The following is a 17,680-nucleotide window of genomic DNA, read 5'->3' on the forward strand; positions in this document are numbered from 1 at the left end:
ATAACTTGAATTCTGTGTTGTCGCTCAAGTATGAAAATTTAAGTGAAGTCTGCATATTTTATTCAGTATGGCTTAATATTATAAACACTGCTGTTGACTAAGACGAAATAGTAAAACATACCTGAAATGACTGTAAAACAATGAAAATAACATTTTTGGTCTTTCTTCATCCTCCTCCCAGCACAAATATACATCCTTCTGGCTTCATTTCAAATTTTCTCTTGCACTCTCAACCATTTCCTTCATAGAGGTTTTAAGGAAACTCATCTCTAACACAAAGACCCATATTTGCAGGATAAGATGCTATCATCTCCAGTAAATTGACAGATTCCCAAAAAGAGAAGGCAGTGGGGAGGGAGAAATTATTTATAGACATATAAATGCTTCAGGCACCTAATCAATTGTTGAAATGGATCTGTAGGTGGAGATGGGAAAACTGGCTGGACCATGTGAGGGGCTAGGTGACATGCAGGCTCAGTCTTAGAATCACAGGATCTCTGGACCCCCTGGTCCAGATTCCATCTGAAGCCACAGGTCTGTCACCTGTAACCTGTAGGAGGTAGAAACTCAGGTCATCTCAAGGGAAAAAAAAAACCTAAAACTAGAAACTCTTTTCTCTTTTAAGCAGTGTTATTACCAAAAGGCTCTTCCTTATCTTAGGGGATTGTGGAAAATAAGATTCCCCCCATTCTAGGCCGGGTGCGGTGGCTCACGCCTGTAATCCCAGCACTTTGAGAGGCCGAGGCGGGTGGATCACGAGGTCAGGAGATCAAGACCATCCTGACTAACATGGTGAAACCCCGTCTCTACTAAAAATACAAAAAATTAGCCGGGCGCCATGGCAGGTGCCTGTAGTCCCAGCTACTCGGGAGGCTGAGGCAGGAGAATGGCATGAACCCAGGAGGTGGAGCTTGCAGTGAGCCAAGATAGAGCCACTGCAGTCCGGCCTGGGCAAAAGAGCGAGACTCCATCAAAAAAAAAAAAAAAAAAAAAAAAGATTCCCCCCATTCTTTAACATCATCTCCATCTTTTCTGCATCTGGTGAGATGTGGAACGAGCATCGTGGCCACCGGTGTCTGGCAAAATGCAGAAATTTCCAAACTCTTAGACTGAGAAAAGCTTTTCCCACTGTGCTGCAGCACATGGAACAGAAGCCACCCTCTTTCCTTTGTCCCCGTTGAAGCAAGCGTGACTCAAGTTTCTATACCTGGGGTGTAGCATGTTGGATGAGGAGGGGATCCCCTCACACCAGATGCGGGAGATCCACTGTTTGCAGATTTGTAAGGGAACAAGCATCATGGGAATTCCTAACTTTGGGCTAATGTAAGGGATAAACTGTTCACAGCCAAATTTCCTGGTTAGTCCAATAGCAAAATAAAGACCTTAAATTGCCCTCCTTTTTTGTGGTGAGGTAGTTGGTTGGAGTCATTAGAGAGACACACCAAGTCCCGAAGTGTCTTTCTGAAGAGTCGACATGAAACACCCCCTCACCTCCCATTCCTCTGCAGGCCTTCCGGGAGGGATTTGTGGGCCTCAGTGGTGGCAGCATATGGGCATCTGGAATCAATTCTGAAGATTCTTGCAAAACTAACAATGTGTATATTTCATCATCTGCCTAAAGGTGTTGTCTGGTATAAATTATAAATTACAGTGTGAAAATAACCATACTCCATGCTAGAGAGCAAACATAAGATGAACCATCATTTTACATGCCCTATTCTATGTTTTCTGTAGATCTGTATTTTGTAATAGTTGAAATTAGTCCACATATAGGTTTATAGCCTGCATTTTTCACTTAACATTTTGTCATGACTTCTCTGTTTATACTTGGTTGGCTGACCCCTACTTTATTTAACTGTGTCTTTATTGTTGCACGTAGTCAATAACGAGCATCTCCAGGCACATAGCTTTTCCATCTCAGAGTCTCAAAGCATCCATCTGAAGCACCCTCAAGAGATATGATGGGATCAAGGTGGTTAAAGAGGGGTGCAAGGAAAAGAACATGTTGGGCCCTGGCGTCTGGAGTAGAAAAAGAATAGGGAGCTTGGTGCGGTGGCTCACGCCTGTAATCCCAGCTCTTTGGGAGGCTGAGGCAGGGGATCATTTGAGGTCAGGAGTTTGAGACCAGCCTGGCCAACACGGTGAAACTCTGTCTCTGGTAAAAATATAAAAAAATTAGCTAGGCATGGTGGCACACACCTGTAGCCCCTCCTACTCAGGAGGCTGAGGCACGAGAATTGCTTGAACCCAGGAGGCAGAGGTTGCAGTGAGCCAAGATAGCGCCACTGCACTCCAGCCTGGGTGACAGAGCGAGACCCTGTCTCAAAAGAAAAAAAGAAAAAGAAGAGGGAACCCAAGAGTTGGAACCAAGGAGAGGATGGAGAGGAAGATAGATCATGGGCCAGGGGGTCAAGGTCACAGAGCCCTAGGGGTGGCAGAGGGGCATGCAGCTCTGTCAGATTTCAGAGGGAAGTCTGTCCTTCCAGTGTTTTGTTTGTTTGGTGTGGGAGGCTTTTATTAAATTGTGGTAAAATACACATAACACGAAATTTACTATTTTAACCAATTTTAAGTGTATAATTTTATGGCGTTAAGTATATTTACAGTGTTATACAACCATCACCACTGTCCATGTCCAGAATCTTTTTATCTTCCCAGACTGAATTGCTATACTCATTAAATACTAATTCCTCATTCCCATCTCCCCCAGCCCCTGGTGACCTCCATTCTACTTTCTGTCTCCATAAATTCACCTATTCTAGGTACCTCGTGTAAGTGGCATCATGTTTGTCTTTTTTCGTCTAGCTTCTTTCACTTAGCCTAATGTTTTCAAGGGTCATCTCTGTTGTATCATATATCAGAATCTCATTTATTTTCAAAGCTGAATATATTGCATTGTATGGATATACCACATTGTTTAGCCATTCATCTGTTTCCACCTTTTGGCTATTGTGAATAATATGGCTATGAACATTGGTGTGCCAGGATCTGTTTGAGTCCCCGCTTTCAACTCTTTGGGGTATATACCTAGCAGTGGAATTGCTGGATCGTATGGTCATTCTGTGTTTAACTTTTTGAGAGGTGCAGGGTGCATTTTTTAAAAAGGATTTTTGTGTGCCCAGTATGAAGACCACTGAGTGAAGTCTTAGGACTAGAGAGTCCAGGAAGAAGCTGTTAATTTAAAAACTAAATGTTGTTTGGGTTCTGCATGGCCATGGAGGTAACAGAGAAGAGAGAAGAGGGAACAGAATACAAATGAGTCTGACTCCGTTTCTGAAGAGTTGTTGTGATTTAGAGGCATTGTGGGTGGAAAAAGAAAGCTCTCAGGAGAGATCTTAGTGGGTGGAATTGATTCAAGCATGCAAGTATTTACTGTACCAGGCACTGTGGTGGACACAAGGCCCTCAGCAATCAACACGACCACAAGGACCCTGCCCGCAAGGAGCTTAATGTCTAGTGGAGGTGCCAGAGGAGTCACCTGACAACAGTGGTCTGTATTGATGCATTCTAGGCTCATCATAAGCTCTCACTCTTACTGAGTGCTTACTACATTATCTCAATCTTGGTGACAGTTCAGTGAAGACAGTTTCTGTTATCCTCAATTTGCAGGTGAGGAAACAGCTTGAGTAACTCTGTTTCAGGTACGCACAGCAAGTAAGAGTCAGAGCCAGAATTCAAACCTAGGCAGTAACTGTGTAGGGCTGTGGGCTGCCTGTAGGGCTAACTGTAGGGCTGTGAGAACACAGGAGAGACACCTGCCCAGGATGGAGGTCAGAGAAGGCTTTCCGAGGCAGGGGTCAGGTGACTATTTTCATGCAAGTCAGCTGTGTTCTTCTTTAGCCCATGATGTAAAACAGTGCTTTTCTATAGTAGTAGCAGTAGCGTTCAGCCCTGCTTCCAGGGACTCTAGACACTCAGGGAGACCCCCTCACTGAGACTCCACTTCAGAGGAAGATGATCACTTTTATCATCCTTGCTGCTTATGAGGCAGGGAGGCTGGGGGTGAGGCATTGCCATTTCCCAGTGCCATCTGCTGCCTCTGCTACTTCCCTAGCTGGTCAGCATCTGAGGTGCCTCAGAGGGACCTCCTGGGGCCCCTCCGGGGTAGCATCAGGCCAGTGGGCTAAGAGTTAGGCAAATACGAGGCCTAGGAGTGGCAGTGAAGATCATATGTCCACCTTCTGTGCCACATCACTGTCCCAAGATACTCCCACCACCACAGAGCCCTGTCTTACCAAAATACAGATGTGGCTAAGTCTCTGGTGTTTCCATCCTTTTGTGGCTCCCCGTGGCTTGCAGCCGTATTTCTCAACACGGACCTACTGGCCTTTGGGTGGGAGAGTTCTTTGATGTAAAAGCATCCCTGGCCCCATCTGCTATATATTTGCCTGTAGCACCCTTCAGTCATTATAACAACCCAAAATGCTCACACATGTTCTTCAGGTTTACTTTACAAGCCATCCAATGTATAGATCTTAAGTGTTCTGTTCAGTGCATTTTGACAACTGCATGAGCTCATATAACCATCACCAAGAGCAAGACTCAGAAGATTTCCATCACCCCCAAAAGTTCAGAGATAACGATTATTCCCATTTCTATTATTGTAGATGGATTTTGTCTGTTCCTAATCGTCATATAAGTGGAATCATATAGTATGTGCTCTTTTGTGTCATGAAATAGTTTTTAGGAAGCCAGATGCAGTGGCTCATACCTGTAACCCCAGCACTTTGGGAGGCCAAGACGGGCGGATCACCTGAGGTCAGGAGTTCGAGACCAGCCTGGCCAACATGGTGAATGAAATCCCATCTCTACTAAAAATACAAAAATTAGCTGGGCATGGTGGCACACACCTGTAGTCCCAGCTACTCGGGAGGCTGAGGCAGGAGAATCCCTGGAACCTGGGAGGTGGAGGTTGCAGTGAGCCGAGATCGTGCCACTGCACTCAAGCCTGGGTGACAGAACGAGACTCCGTCTCCAAAAAAAAAAAAAAAAAGAAAAAAGACATAGTTTTTGAGATCCATCCATGTTGTCATGTTTTCCCCACTAACCCCCAATACACACACAGATTTCTAAATGTCAACTAGCATGGCAATACCTGCCTCTGTCCCCCTGAGAAAAAATGGCCTGTGAGTCAAAGTTAGTGTGTCTTAGGCTGATGCATAAAGCCCTCTGCTGTGTGACAAGAGTCCCTCTTATGTCTACTCTGTGGCTACACTGAGGTGCCTTGTCTGCCTGGCATACCTTGTGCTTTCACCTCTCCGGGCCTTTGCCCTGCAGTGTTCCCTGCCTGGAATGTCCTCCCTGTATCTGGTGAACTCCTGCTTGTCCTTCGGGTCTCTTCTGTGCAGCTTCCCAGACTCTGTTTTTGTGCCCTCCTGAGTTCTCCCATAAGACAGCCTCAGTGGGCCTTTAATGCATTTCTCACTCAACTCACTAGGCTGAATGCTGGGTGGAGGGCAGGGACTGGCTCTTAGTTATCTGTGTGTCCCCCAAGGCTCAGTACAGAGCCTGATAGTAAAGAAATTGATATAAGATTATAGTAAGATTATCTCAGAGACAAACTGGGTTTAAAAAATGCAAAATGTATTCTGAACCACCCTCTGGAGCTAATAAAGGTGGGGCTGGGCACAGTGGCTCATGCCTGTAATCCCAGCACCAGGCCGAGGCGGGTGGATCACTTGAGGTCCGGAGTTTGACACCACCCTAGGCAATATGGTGAAACCCCATCTCTACTAAAAATACAAAAACTAGCCAGACGTGGTGGCAGGCTCCTGTAGTCCCAGCTACTTGGGAGGCTGAGGCAGGAGAATTGATTAAACCCGGGAGGCGGAGGCTGCAGTGAGCCTAGATCGCGCCACTGCACTCCAGCCTGGGTGACAGAGGAAGACTCCATCTCAAAAAAAAAAAAAAGTGGTCAAAAAAAGTCTGATCTCTGGCTACAGATGATAAATGTAAACTGACTTCCTGCCGGTGAGGCAGAGACCTCCATCCCTTCCCCAGAGGACCTAGCATCATGGGAAGTGGCATGGATGAGTGCAAAGTAGCGCAGCTCAGGTAGTCAAGGGGGGCGGGGGGTGGGGGGGGGGGTGGCAAAGATCAGAGTCAATCTCGGAAGGCTGCCTGGAGGAGGTGAGTTCTAAAGGTTTTCAAAGAGGTCTCTGTGTCGAGCCTAGGAGTTGCATAATCAGAGTGTGAGAGCCTGATTCAAGGCCACCTGGATCATGGGCCTGAGCTGTCCTCTCATGACCCTGGTACTGAGTGTCATGCAGCAGCCCTTCCCTCCTCCTTCACTCCTTTCCACTCATGTCTTTCTTCTTTTTCTCCCACTCGGTCTTTCCTTCCCATCTTCCTTCCAAATCTGAGTGTAAAGGAAAGAGCTGGACCTGCCTTCCATGTTTTTTTCTCCTCTGCACTGGGCTTTCTGTCATGGGGGATAAAGAGGGAGTTTTATCCCTTGCCCCTTCTCAGCCTGGGAAGTTTACAGAAGCCAAAGTTATGGAAAAGAAAGCCAGGGAGCAGCCCGGGACAAGGCTGTTTCCAAGTCACAAAAAATGCTGGGGGAAGGATTGAGCCAGAGGAGAGGTCAACACACCATAGACTCACTAGGGAGGTTTCCTGGAGGAGACCTGGGCTGACATGGGCCTTGGAAGGGCAGGAAACCACAGCACAAAGAGGAGGAGCAGGAAGGCCTTTCCTGGCCAGGCCTGAGTACAGAAGTGTTAAATTAGGGTGGGGGCAGGGGCCCTGATGAGAAGCTGGAGCCCACAGCAGGGTGTGGCAGGAGCTAGGGGCCGCTCTAGGAGCTGAGAGACTAAGGCAGAAAAGCAGGAGGGAGCATGGCTGGGGCAGGCGATGTCATGGCAGAGGAGGATTTGGGAAATCCTGTGAAGTGGAGTTTCCAGTTCTTTTACCCACCCTTTCCTAGGGCTCTGGGTCTGACTTGGGGACCTGGAAACAGCCTGGAGCTCTCCAGAGGGCAGAGGAGGTTCTGCTGGGAAGACCCCTCTCATCCTCCAGCTGCTGTCACCTGCATTGTTCTCATTAGCTCCAGGAACACCTGACAGAGCCTGAGAAAATAGGAAGCAGACCTTTGTAGCTGATGGCACTGCCTGGTACAAAGAGCAGGAGTGTCTCCTGTGTGAGGTTTACTTGGAGGGAGACAGGAAGTGAAGCTTCGAGCCAGGTCAGCAGGAATATGGAGAAGGAGGCCTGCCCAGGACTGCCAAGCTCTCCCTGTGTACAGCCCTCACTTCCCAGGCTTCATCACAACCCTGCAGCTCTCATCGCTGTCATGTTAAATGGGAGGAAATTGAGGCTCAGAGAGGTTAGGACACTGGCCCAAGGCCCCATGTGGAGAAAGTGGCAGAGCACAGCATTTTAGCCAGGTCTCTCTGCCTTTGAATTCATCCTTTTCCCGGAGGACCATGGTTGCCTTACAGTATGTGACCTCAGAATGGTCAGTCTGTCATGCTTTGAGGAATTCAGCCCGTGCTTGAGGACCTCTGTTGACAGCCTGCCCTGGGCCCAGGTTTCCAGCTGTCCACTGGCACAGGGCAAGGAGAGAATCAGCCATCCTTGGCCCAGGACCATGCCCCGTCCTGTGTTCTCCATTGGCCACCTGAGCAGGACCAGGGAGGCCATGTACCTGCTCTCATGTCAGTCCCTAACCTCTCTAAGTGCCTGTAGCTCCTGCAGAGTGAGATAATGATGTTTTCATGGGGTTGTCTCAAAGAGCCAATGAAATAAGGTACTGAGAAGCATGTGGCACACGGTAGGTATGCAGCTGTTATTTATTAAATTTGAATTCAAGAGGTCAGGCTCCTTTCAACCTTGACTCTTGGTCCCAACTGGGTATTTTTTCCTAGTTTACACTCTACTTTTTTTTTTCCTGGAAAAAGAGCCTCAAATCCAGCTAATGTTTCCAAACCCAGCCTCGCTGTGTCTTCCCCTCCAGGCCCTGCTTCTGACTCAGTTAGACTCTTCCACCAAACCCAAAGATGCCGAGCTCTTCCCAGGTTGCCATGACCTGAGCCAGGCCTGAGCACAGAAGGGTTAAATCATGCTGGGGGTATGGGCCCTGATGAGAAGTTGGAGCTCACAGCAGGGTGTGGCAGGAGCTAGGGGCCCCTCTAGTTGCAGGTGGGAGCAAACTGAGCTCTGAACTTCAGCTTTCCCCTCTGTAAGTACATCCCAGCCCCGTGAGAAGGAGCCTTGTAAGCAATGAGGAGCAGAGCAGATGCCAGAAGGGATCATGATGGACCATCCGGAGCAAGGGATAGCTGCACGGGCAGCCCAGGCCCAGAGCAGCATGAGGGAAGTCCAGGGATGAAACCAGAGGCATGAAATAATGTGTGATCAGGGTGGGTGTGTAACCAACACAGGCTAGGCCAGAATTCTAGTTCCAGGGTGTATTAGACTGTCCTTGCATTGCTATAAAGAAATACAGCAATTTCGTTATAGCAATGCAAGAGACTGAGTAATTTATAAAGAAAAGAGGTTTAATTGGCACATGGCCAGGCTGTACAGGAAGCAGGGCACTGGTGTCTGCTTGGCTTCTAGGGAGGCCTCAGGAAGCTGACAATCAGAAGGCAAAGAGGGTGCAGGCACATCACACAGCGAAAGCAGGAAAAAGAGTGAGTTGAGAGAGGTGCCACATGCTTTTAAAAGACCAGATCTTGTGAGAACTCTCGTCAGGACAGCACAAGCCATGCGGGATCCGCCTCCATGACCCACCAGGCCCCACCTCCAACACCGGGGATTACAATTCAAAATGAGATCTGGGTAGGGACAAATATCCAAACTGTATCACAGAGGGAGAAGGGAGAGCTGCAAGAGTGGACAAGGCCTAATACTAGAAGGCAGAGACTGCCCATCAGAGCAGAAGGCCAGTTGCTGGGGTTGGGTCAGTGTCCAAGCCAGATGAGCGACAGTGAGACTGAGTTAAAACTCTTAACAGTAATATTGGCTAACACAGAGCATACAACGTGCCGTGTGCTCTTCTAAGAGCTTCAGGTTTACTCCTCACAACAGTATTTTGAATTAGGTCCTACTGCTGATCTATTTTAAAGATGAAGAAACTGAGGCACAGATTGAGCAAAACTCTGGACCTCTGCTAAGACTGGCAGCATGACTCTTCACAATCATAGCTTGAAATCAGCCATGGTGAGAGCATTTACACCATGAAAACCGGCAGAGGGCACAAATAAAGGCTTTTCCTTCCTTCCTTTCTTCCTTTCTTCCTTCCTTCCTTCCTTTCTTTCTTTTCCTGACAGGGTCTCGCCCTGTCACGTGGGCTGAAATGCAGTGGTGTGATCATAGCTCTCTGCAACCTTGAAGTCTTGGGCTCAAGCGATCCTCCTGCCTCAGCCTGCTGAGTAGCTGGGACTACAGGTGTGTACCACCATGCCCCGCTCACATATTATTTTCTGGTGAGATGGGATCTCACTGTGTTGCCCAGGCTGGTCTTGAACTCATGGCCCCAAGTGATCCTCTTGCTTCAGCCTCCTAAAACGCTGGAATTACAGGTGTGAGCCACCATGCCTGGCCTACATTATTCTTTTTTTAATTCCTGCATAATATTCTAGTTTACTTCATCTTGCTCCCAGTGATACAGCAGTTCAGGTCCAATAAAGAGAAAGTTAAGAACCAGTTTACCAGCACTCTGCAAGATTCATCCCAGAGCCTTCATGGACCTTATCCATGGGAGGAGAAAAGTTATATTAACTGGGAAACAGGCAAAGCCTGAAACACAAGATGATGACAATTAACATTTTTAGGAGCTTCCTGGCCCTGTTCTACACATTTTCCATGCATCTCATGTAAAAACTTTGTGTGAAGATCAACATTCATTTAATCTCCATTATAACCCTCTGAAGTGTAGACACACTTATCCTTGCTTCACAGATGAAGAAACTGAGGCACAGAGAAGTCAAAGTCTTGCCCAAGATCAGGCAGCCAGTGGGGGAGCCTTGATTCATACTCGGGCAGTCCAGAGCCAAAGCCTATGTGTTTACTACTTTTATGGTAGTGTTTGTTTTGTTTGTTTTTGAATGGAGTCTCATTCTGTCGCCCAGGCTGGAGGGCAGTGGCGCGATCTTGGCTCACTGCAACTTCCGCCTCCCTGGTTCAAGTGATTCTCCTGCCTCAGCCTCCCAAGTAGCTGGGATTACAGGCGCCCACCACCGCGCCCGGCTAATTTTGTATTTTTAGTAGAGACGGGGTTTCACCATGTTAGTCAGGCTGGTCTCAAACTTCTGACCTCAGGTGATCTGCCCACCTCGGCCTCCCAAAGTGCTGGGATTACAGGCATGAGCCACCGTGCCTGGCCCTTTATGGTGTTTTTAATGAGCCATTTGTAAATGCTCAAACATTACCCCACTTTTCATTTTTTTTTTTTTTTAACATTTGCCTGGTGCCAGATACGGTATTGGACATGGGAAATAGTAAAGTCCATATCAGATGCTGTAAACCTAGTGATTTAAATAAAGCCTGGGGTTGAGATAAACTGAGTTTGAAGCCTGGTTCTGCCACATGCCAACTATATGACCTTGAGCAGGTGACTTAGTCTCTCCAAGTCCCAATCTCCACGTGTAGGTGGAGGATGACTTTTTACCTCATACGGTTCTAGTGAGAAGTGAATGATGTCATACATGTGCAGTGCTTGGCACGACATCCAGCACACAATAAGCCTGCGATAAAAGGAAGCTGCAGTAATCATAGACCACAGGTTTACGTCCAGGTAGCTCTGTGTGAGGCAGGGAGACTGGCATCAACAGATAATGACCGTATGGAGGGGTAAGAACAGAAGACGGAGTACCCAGTTCTTTCTAAGGGAGTTGGGGAGGGTTCTGTTGAGGAGGTGACATTTGAACAGAGTCTTAAAAGGCAAATAAGAATTTTCCAAGCAGAGAAGGGAAAAGGGGGCTTTCCAGTGGAGGAAAAAGCGCATCCTAAAGCATTATAGGTAGCAGCAAGCATGTAACTGAACAGAAATACCAGAAGACGCCCACAAGAGGTGTGATCACACCTTTGCATTTGGGATTGCCTGTTTTCTCCCTGTAAATTAAACTGCATACCTGGGGGCAGGTGCAGGGAGAGGGAGCAGAATGCAATGTTTTCAGAGTCTTGGAGAACAGAGGATCAGAGCAGATAACCTTTGAACTCCAAAATCCTGCCTTTCTGTCTTTTGGGTCCCTGACCGCCGCACCATTTATAGTCAGGTAGGAACATCCACAGCATCAAATCACAGCTGAACCTGGACTCTGTTAATGATTGGCTCAGGCCGGACACGCTTGAAGGTTGGGCTCCATGGACCGAGGCCTGTTTCCCTGATGCTGTGAGCGCCCTCTGCTGGTTCACTGCCGTTCCACCCTCTGCCTCGTTAAACCTGACAGGTCCGGAATTGAAGCCTGACCTCTAAGGAAAGGCCCTTAGAGGTCATCTCATTCAGGCCCTTTGGTTTTCATTTGGAGCTACTGAGATTCAGATAAGGGAAATGACTAGCCCAAGGTCACACAGTAGCCTGGGACTAGAGCCCATGGCTTCTGGGCCCTGGGCCAGTGAGTATATTCGTCACAGCACTGATGGAACACAGCTGCCACCATCACAGGCTGCCCACCCAAGCCAGCCTCCCAAACTTCCCATGCATACTAGCCTCCCAAGGCCTGCTCCCTGGCGTGCTGCTTCAAGTGGAGAAACCCGAGGTCATGGTCCAGCGCAGGACTTCCAGTCGTTACTCTGGGGAGAACAGCAGTGATCCCAAGCAGGGACACAGGCACAGGGATCTCCCTCTTACTCCTTCACTCGTTCGCTTGGGTCACTTCACCCCCTGAGCCTTAGTTTTCTCATCTGTAAAAATGGGGATCATCACATGCTACTCACATAGATTTATGGTGAGGATTTTTTAAAAGAACATATAGAAAGCAACTGCCATGATGTGCAGTCTCTTCCTATTGTATTTGCAGAATATTTTTTCTTACCAAAAGCTAAAAAGTGAAAGAGAGGTTAGGAATGTGAGCAATGGGGGAAGCTCTGTGATGACTAGCTGTGTGGCCTTAGGCAGGTCACTTTACTTCTCTGAATTTCCATTTCCTCCTCTAGAAAATGCAGGGAATGTTAGTACGTTCCTCCAGGGGCTGCTGTGAGGACTGAATTTGCTAACACATGCAAGGCCCTGGAGCATTTCTGGCCTGTGTGGCCCAGGTGCGGTAGTGCTAGCTGCCCTTTCTGTTGTGAAGATGCCGTCATTGTTATCCTCTTCAGTCAGGGGCTAAGATGTTACTGAACAGGTGGCCCTAAGATTGCTTCTGCCCTTTTTCCTGCTTCCTTCCTCTCTCTGATCACCTCCTCCTGTTCCCTTCCATCTTCACCAACCTGACCATGAAATTTAAAAAGTGTAGATTTTAAAAAAGAAAGCCAGAGTGGCCCTGAGAAGAGGCTGGGAGGGTCCACAGAGTCTGAGCTGAATCACCGTGAATTTCTGACCCTCCACCCCAAAGATGTATTTAGGACAGAATGTGTTGGCTTCAGCCATGAGACCCTGGTCTCTCTCAATGCTGCCTACGTAGCTAGCCCCTGCTACTTTGGTCCCAGCAGGGTGGCCAAAGCCAGCAAAGAATCTGTGTATGTTTCTCCTGCTCCCATCCCACCCAATCTAGGAATTTGGCAGGATGGGGGCTCCTCAAATCTCCCTCCAGCCCCCTCCTCCTAAGAGTACAGGGGGAAGCTGGTAAATTCAGTTCATACTGGACCTTTGGACTGGACCACAGACACCTGCAGGCCCAACAACGCCTTTCTGTTGTCAGCGAGGGAGAGCACATGGTCCTGGGATGTCTCTCTTGTCCAAAGGCTGCCCCAGACAACTTGGCATTGTTCAAAGCCCTTTGCCCTTTCTAGAAGCTAGGTTCCTAGCCCTTTCCTGGGAGTTTATACATTGTCTACACCTGCTTCCCCACCACCACCACCCTCATTTCTCTTCTCTGCTGTGCCTTTGTTGGTTGTTTGCACAGGTCCTGAGCACCTGCTGTTCACCAGTCACCACAATAGTCAACATTCACCTTTCTCATTCACTGGTGATCTTCACCGCAATGCTGGTGGAAGGTATTGTCATCCGTGTTAGACATATGAGAAAAATTTAAGGCTCAGAATGATAAAGACACTTCCCCAGAGCCACACAGTTTGACTAGAGCAGAGTAAAGACCTGTCCCCAGGGAAGGCTTCCTAGAGCAATTCAAGATTAAGCTGGAGCTTAAAGTCTGAGTTGGATTTTAAGGAGGGGTGCAAAGAGGTGATGGCCTTCCAGGCAGGAGAGATAGCCTAAGCAAAGGGGTAAAGGGAAGGATGTCCTTCATGGTCACGGGGGTGATGAGGAGGCAGTTACGGTCTGAAATCAGAGTGACTGTTGCAGGTGGCCCAGCAAGGGGGCAGTCCCCACCTGCAGTCCCAGGCTAGGATGCCCCATCTCTTACCTGATTGCCACACCCACCTTTTAGTTGGTCTTCTGCCTCCCAAGCCAAGAATCTATTCTTGGAACTGGTTGATTTTTTTAATCCTTAATATCAGGTATGGAAGAAATGTCTCATTATGCTCCTTAAATGAAATTAGCCCAGACTTAGAGCTCCCCAGCATCCCTATCTGGTAGGAAATTCAATCCCAGTCATCACTGGAGTGACTCTAACCCACTGCTGTGACCCCCATGCCAGGGATGTTTCAAGGAAACCACACTGATTATAGCTGAGATACCCTAGCCCCACTGAAGAGCCCTTCTGGGTCTGCAGACTCTGTGCCTTCTGTAGGGAGGACGCCATGTGGGGTGCAGCGGAAGCCCTGGAGGCTGAGATCCAGCCCTCTCTATGCACTCAGTGCCACCCACCCACACACCAAGCACCAGTCATGGAACTGAGGGGCTCTGTCACCTTCCCAGGCCCTGAGACCCCATTCCCTTCCTCACACCCCCACCTCCCTGACCAAAAGACAACCCACCCCCAGGTGCTCCAGCTTTCAGAAAACAAAGACTGGAAGGATAGCTCCTCCAGGAACTTGACCTTTGGTCCTGCAGCCAAGCTGCCTCCCCCAAGGGAGTATAGGTCTGTCTTACCTCTCTGGAAAGAAGGGGAGGGATAAGGAAAAAAAATTCCAAGTGAGCGGTTCAGTAGATTGTCCCATCCCACACCACACCCCCTTTCCACACTCCCCTTTTAGGCTACATTTCTTTCTAGTCCTTGAATGTGTCCTGCTTTGTGTCAATTCCAGGCCCGTCCACATGCCCTCCTTCTACCTGGAGCATCCCACCCCCTCCTGTCTCATCCCACGGCCTCTCACCCCCACTCCTCTTTCACATCTCACCAGAGATAGCCCTTGCTGGGTACCAAACGTCTCCTGAGTCTTCTGCCTCCTTAGGGGTCTGGCTGGCACTCCCAGGGCACCCTGTTCGTCTCCCCACACACGGGTCACCTGTGTTGCTATTGCCTTTTCTTCTTACCTACATCTCCCATGAGATGCTTGCCGTTCATTGTATTCCCAGGATCCCACACGTAGCCTGAACATAGCAGGTGTTTAGTAAACGGGTTGAACAAATGAATGGTCCAATCCCTGAATCAGACTCAAATGAAAAATGGAGACCTGTTGCCCGAGTCCCTCAGCAGGCTGGGCCTACCCTACACTTTTCATCTTCCCTTCCCTGGGGTCTCTGCCATGCCCACACCCACTTCTCCCATTCAGAGAAGAGCAGGGATGGAAGGGAAGTCATTTGTCTGGGCACATCCCAAGCAGAGAACACTCAGACCCTGTGTTTGGGATCCAGAACACTCAAGTTTGCAGTCTGCTCAGACGTGAGGACAGATGGCTGGACAGTGGACAGCTGGGCAAGGAGGGTAGGCAGCTTGGCAGGACGGAAATAGCAGTGAACTAAGCATTGGGAGTCCTGGGCTCAGAGCCTATTCATTCCACGAGTTTGCCGCACGCATCAGTCTGGGTTCTGCGGTTGCCAGCAACAGAAGAGGACTCTGAGTAACTTAGGCAGAAAAGGTATTTATTAGAAGGCTTTGGGGTATGATATAAATAACAGGTAACTGAGTTCTGATTCTGGGCTGTCTGTGTAGCAAGGGGCAAGCAGGGCACCAGGGGAGGAGAAAGGTGACTCCCAGAAGGAAATCAGGATTTTAACTACCTGAAAACAAATTGTTGGCACACTGTGTGACCTGAGACTAGTCACCTAATCTCTCTTTGCCCCATTTTCCCATCTGGATGATCTGAAGCTGCCCTCTCTCCTTCATTTATATCTCCAGCTTGCTTTTTGCTGAGAAAGCTTCCTGCCCTGGAAGATGGCACCCTTCCCCATCCAGACACCTTGGGAATGAATTATGAGGGAGCCAGGTGAGTGAGCGTTCACGCCGTCCCCCTGCAGCCCGCCCACTGAGGAGGCCAAGCCTTCTCCATCTGGATGCTCTGGGGCACATGACTCATTCTCATGAGGTGTTCAGCCTGATCATTCCTTTTCCATGAAACCAGCATGTCCTCTGCCCCTGCCTGCTGAACATGCTGATGAAAATCTGGATGGCATTTGGGCCTCTTCCTGGCTATGGTTTGGCCATCTTCTTTAATTGGGAGGCTCCTAGCTGGAGTCTGCCTTCCTAGAGCTCCTAAAGCTACCAACCCTGAGACCCTGCCACTACCCTGCATTTGGCCTTTAAGGTGTACATCAACAGGCTCAGGCCCTGTGCTATGCACCTGGGATGCAGAGGTGGTTGAGGGGGTGAGGATGCTCCAAAGTCGGAAGTTGGTGGGGGAGGCAGGTGCATAAACAGCTAACTATAGCAGCAGAACAAAGTAAGAGACAAAGGGACATATGAACCAGGTGTGTGGGGGAGCCCAGAAGTGGGAGGACGCAGTTCTTCCTGAGAGATCAGGGAGTGCTCCGTGGAAGACGCACCGCCTGAGTCGCACCTTGGAGAATGAGTAAGATTTGACAAAAGGGGAAAAGGATCTTCCAGGCTGAGGGAACAGCACAAACAAGGCTCGAAAGGAGGAATGGACAGGTTTGATTCAGCGAATAGAGATGTCAGGTGGGGTTGGAGCTTTAAGAGGGTGGTAGGAGCTCCATGTTGACCGTGAGGGGTGTTTACGGGGTACCAGGAGCACAAAGCCCAGGATAGAGGGCATGTCTGCCTGGGCTTGGCTCAGCCTCACACCCAGGAATCCTGGCTTCAGCATCCCAGTTCCCCCTTGTTCCTCACCCACCTTGGAAGCAGGCTCAGCCTCCCTGACTGGCTCAGCAAACCAGCCAGCTCTTTCTCTGCATGAGTCCTGGGCAAAGCTGGGACTTCATGTTAGGAGACTCCAGGATGTCTCCTAATAGCACCCCCCATCCCCCACTCTACACCCCAGGCAGAGGGGCCGTGCCTTTGTTAGAACACTTCACCCAGCCCACGGCAGCATCTGTTCTGTATCTTCTGCACTTCTAGAAAATGGGGTGGGTGGTCTAGGCTGGATCTCCTGCACCCAGCACTGGTGGCGTAGCTGCACAACGCATTACCTTCACACATACGAACGAGCAGAGGAAGGTGATGACATTCAAGTTACAACGGGCTTAGAGTCTGACCACCATATTTTCATAAGTGAGGCCTCAGACCCAGAGCGCAGAAAGGATTGCCCAAAACCACAAGCATGATGGGAGGAGAGTGGAAACAGAGCAGTTTGGTTCATAGGAGCACTACTCACAAATAGCCAAAAGGTAGAAACAACCCAAATGTTCAACTGATGAATAGTTAAATAAAACGTCGTCTATCCTACAGTAGAATATTATTCAGCCATGAAAAGAAATGAAGTACTGATGCATGCTACGGACTTGCTAAATGCAAGAAGCCAAACACAAAAGGCTACATATTTTATGATTCCATTTATATGAAATATCCAGAATAGGCAAACCCATAGAGACAGAAAGCAGATAAGCAATTGCCGGGGGCTGGGGGGAGGAGGACAGGGAGTGACTCCTTAATGAGTACAGGATTTCCTTTTGGGATGACAAAAATATTCTGGAAGCAGATCATTATGATGGTTGTACAACATTATGAATGTATTAAGTGCCACTGAATTGTACCCTTTAAAATGGTCAAAATGTTGAATTTTATGCTGTGGGAATTTTAGCACAGTAAAAAGAGTAGTTTCAGACCAGATCAGACGCTACCAGCTGGGTCTAAAGTCCATTCCTTAAACGTAAGCTGCTGCTCCCCCACTTCCTGGTACAGACCTACCCAGCCAGACCAGGTGTGAGAGAGCCAGCATCACTCTCAGTGCAGGGAAGCCACAGGGAAGCCATATGATCAAGTGGAAGAGGGCTTCCCCGGCCCCGCCAGGAGGCAGGATTCCTGTCTTCTAGGCTGCTTCTTGCCCACGTGCCTCTGCTGAGGCCTAGCCCCCATCTGCTGCTCCATCCCACTGACCAGCCTACTTCTGATTGCACCAGATGTTCCATACATGTTGGGCCTCCATGCCTTGCTCTTTCTATTTGCTCTACCCAAGAAATCCTTTTCCCAACCCCTCATTCACCTAAAAACATATTTTAAAAACCAGCTCCTAGCTGGGCACGGTGGCTCACGCCTGTAATTCCAATACTTTGGGAGGCCGAGGCAAGCAAGATCACCTGAAGTCAGGAGTTTGAGACCAGCCTGACTAATATGGTGAA

General features: G+C 48.8%; 1 protein-coding gene across 4 annotated transcripts in view; it reads left to right on the forward strand.

Moving 5' to 3' along the window:
• PTPN5 (protein tyrosine phosphatase non-receptor type 5) overlaps positions 1–17,680 on the forward strand; it is a 63,588-nt gene that overhangs the window by 4,617 nt on the left and 41,291 nt on the right. The window contains exons 2-3 of one of the 4 annotated variants that reach the window (XM_054440464.2): positions 9,273–9,390; positions 15,285–15,372. The exons of 1 other annotated variant lie outside the window; for it this stretch is intronic. In XM_054440464.2, coding sequence (XP_054296439.1) covers positions 15,353–15,372 — 20 coding nt within the window. In that variant the 5' untranslated portion in view covers positions 9,273–9,390; positions 15,285–15,352. The remainder of the gene's footprint in view (positions 1–9,272; positions 9,391–15,284; positions 15,373–17,680) is intronic. 2 more of the 4 variants (XM_054440465.2, XM_054440467.2) reach the window with 2 other exon arrangements.

This window comes from Pongo pygmaeus, chromosome 9 (genome assembly GCF_028885625.2).
Source record: "Pongo pygmaeus isolate AG05252 chromosome 9, NHGRI_mPonPyg2-v2.0_pri, whole genome shotgun sequence".
NCBI lineage: Eukaryota > Metazoa > Chordata > Mammalia > Primates > Hominidae > Pongo > Pongo pygmaeus.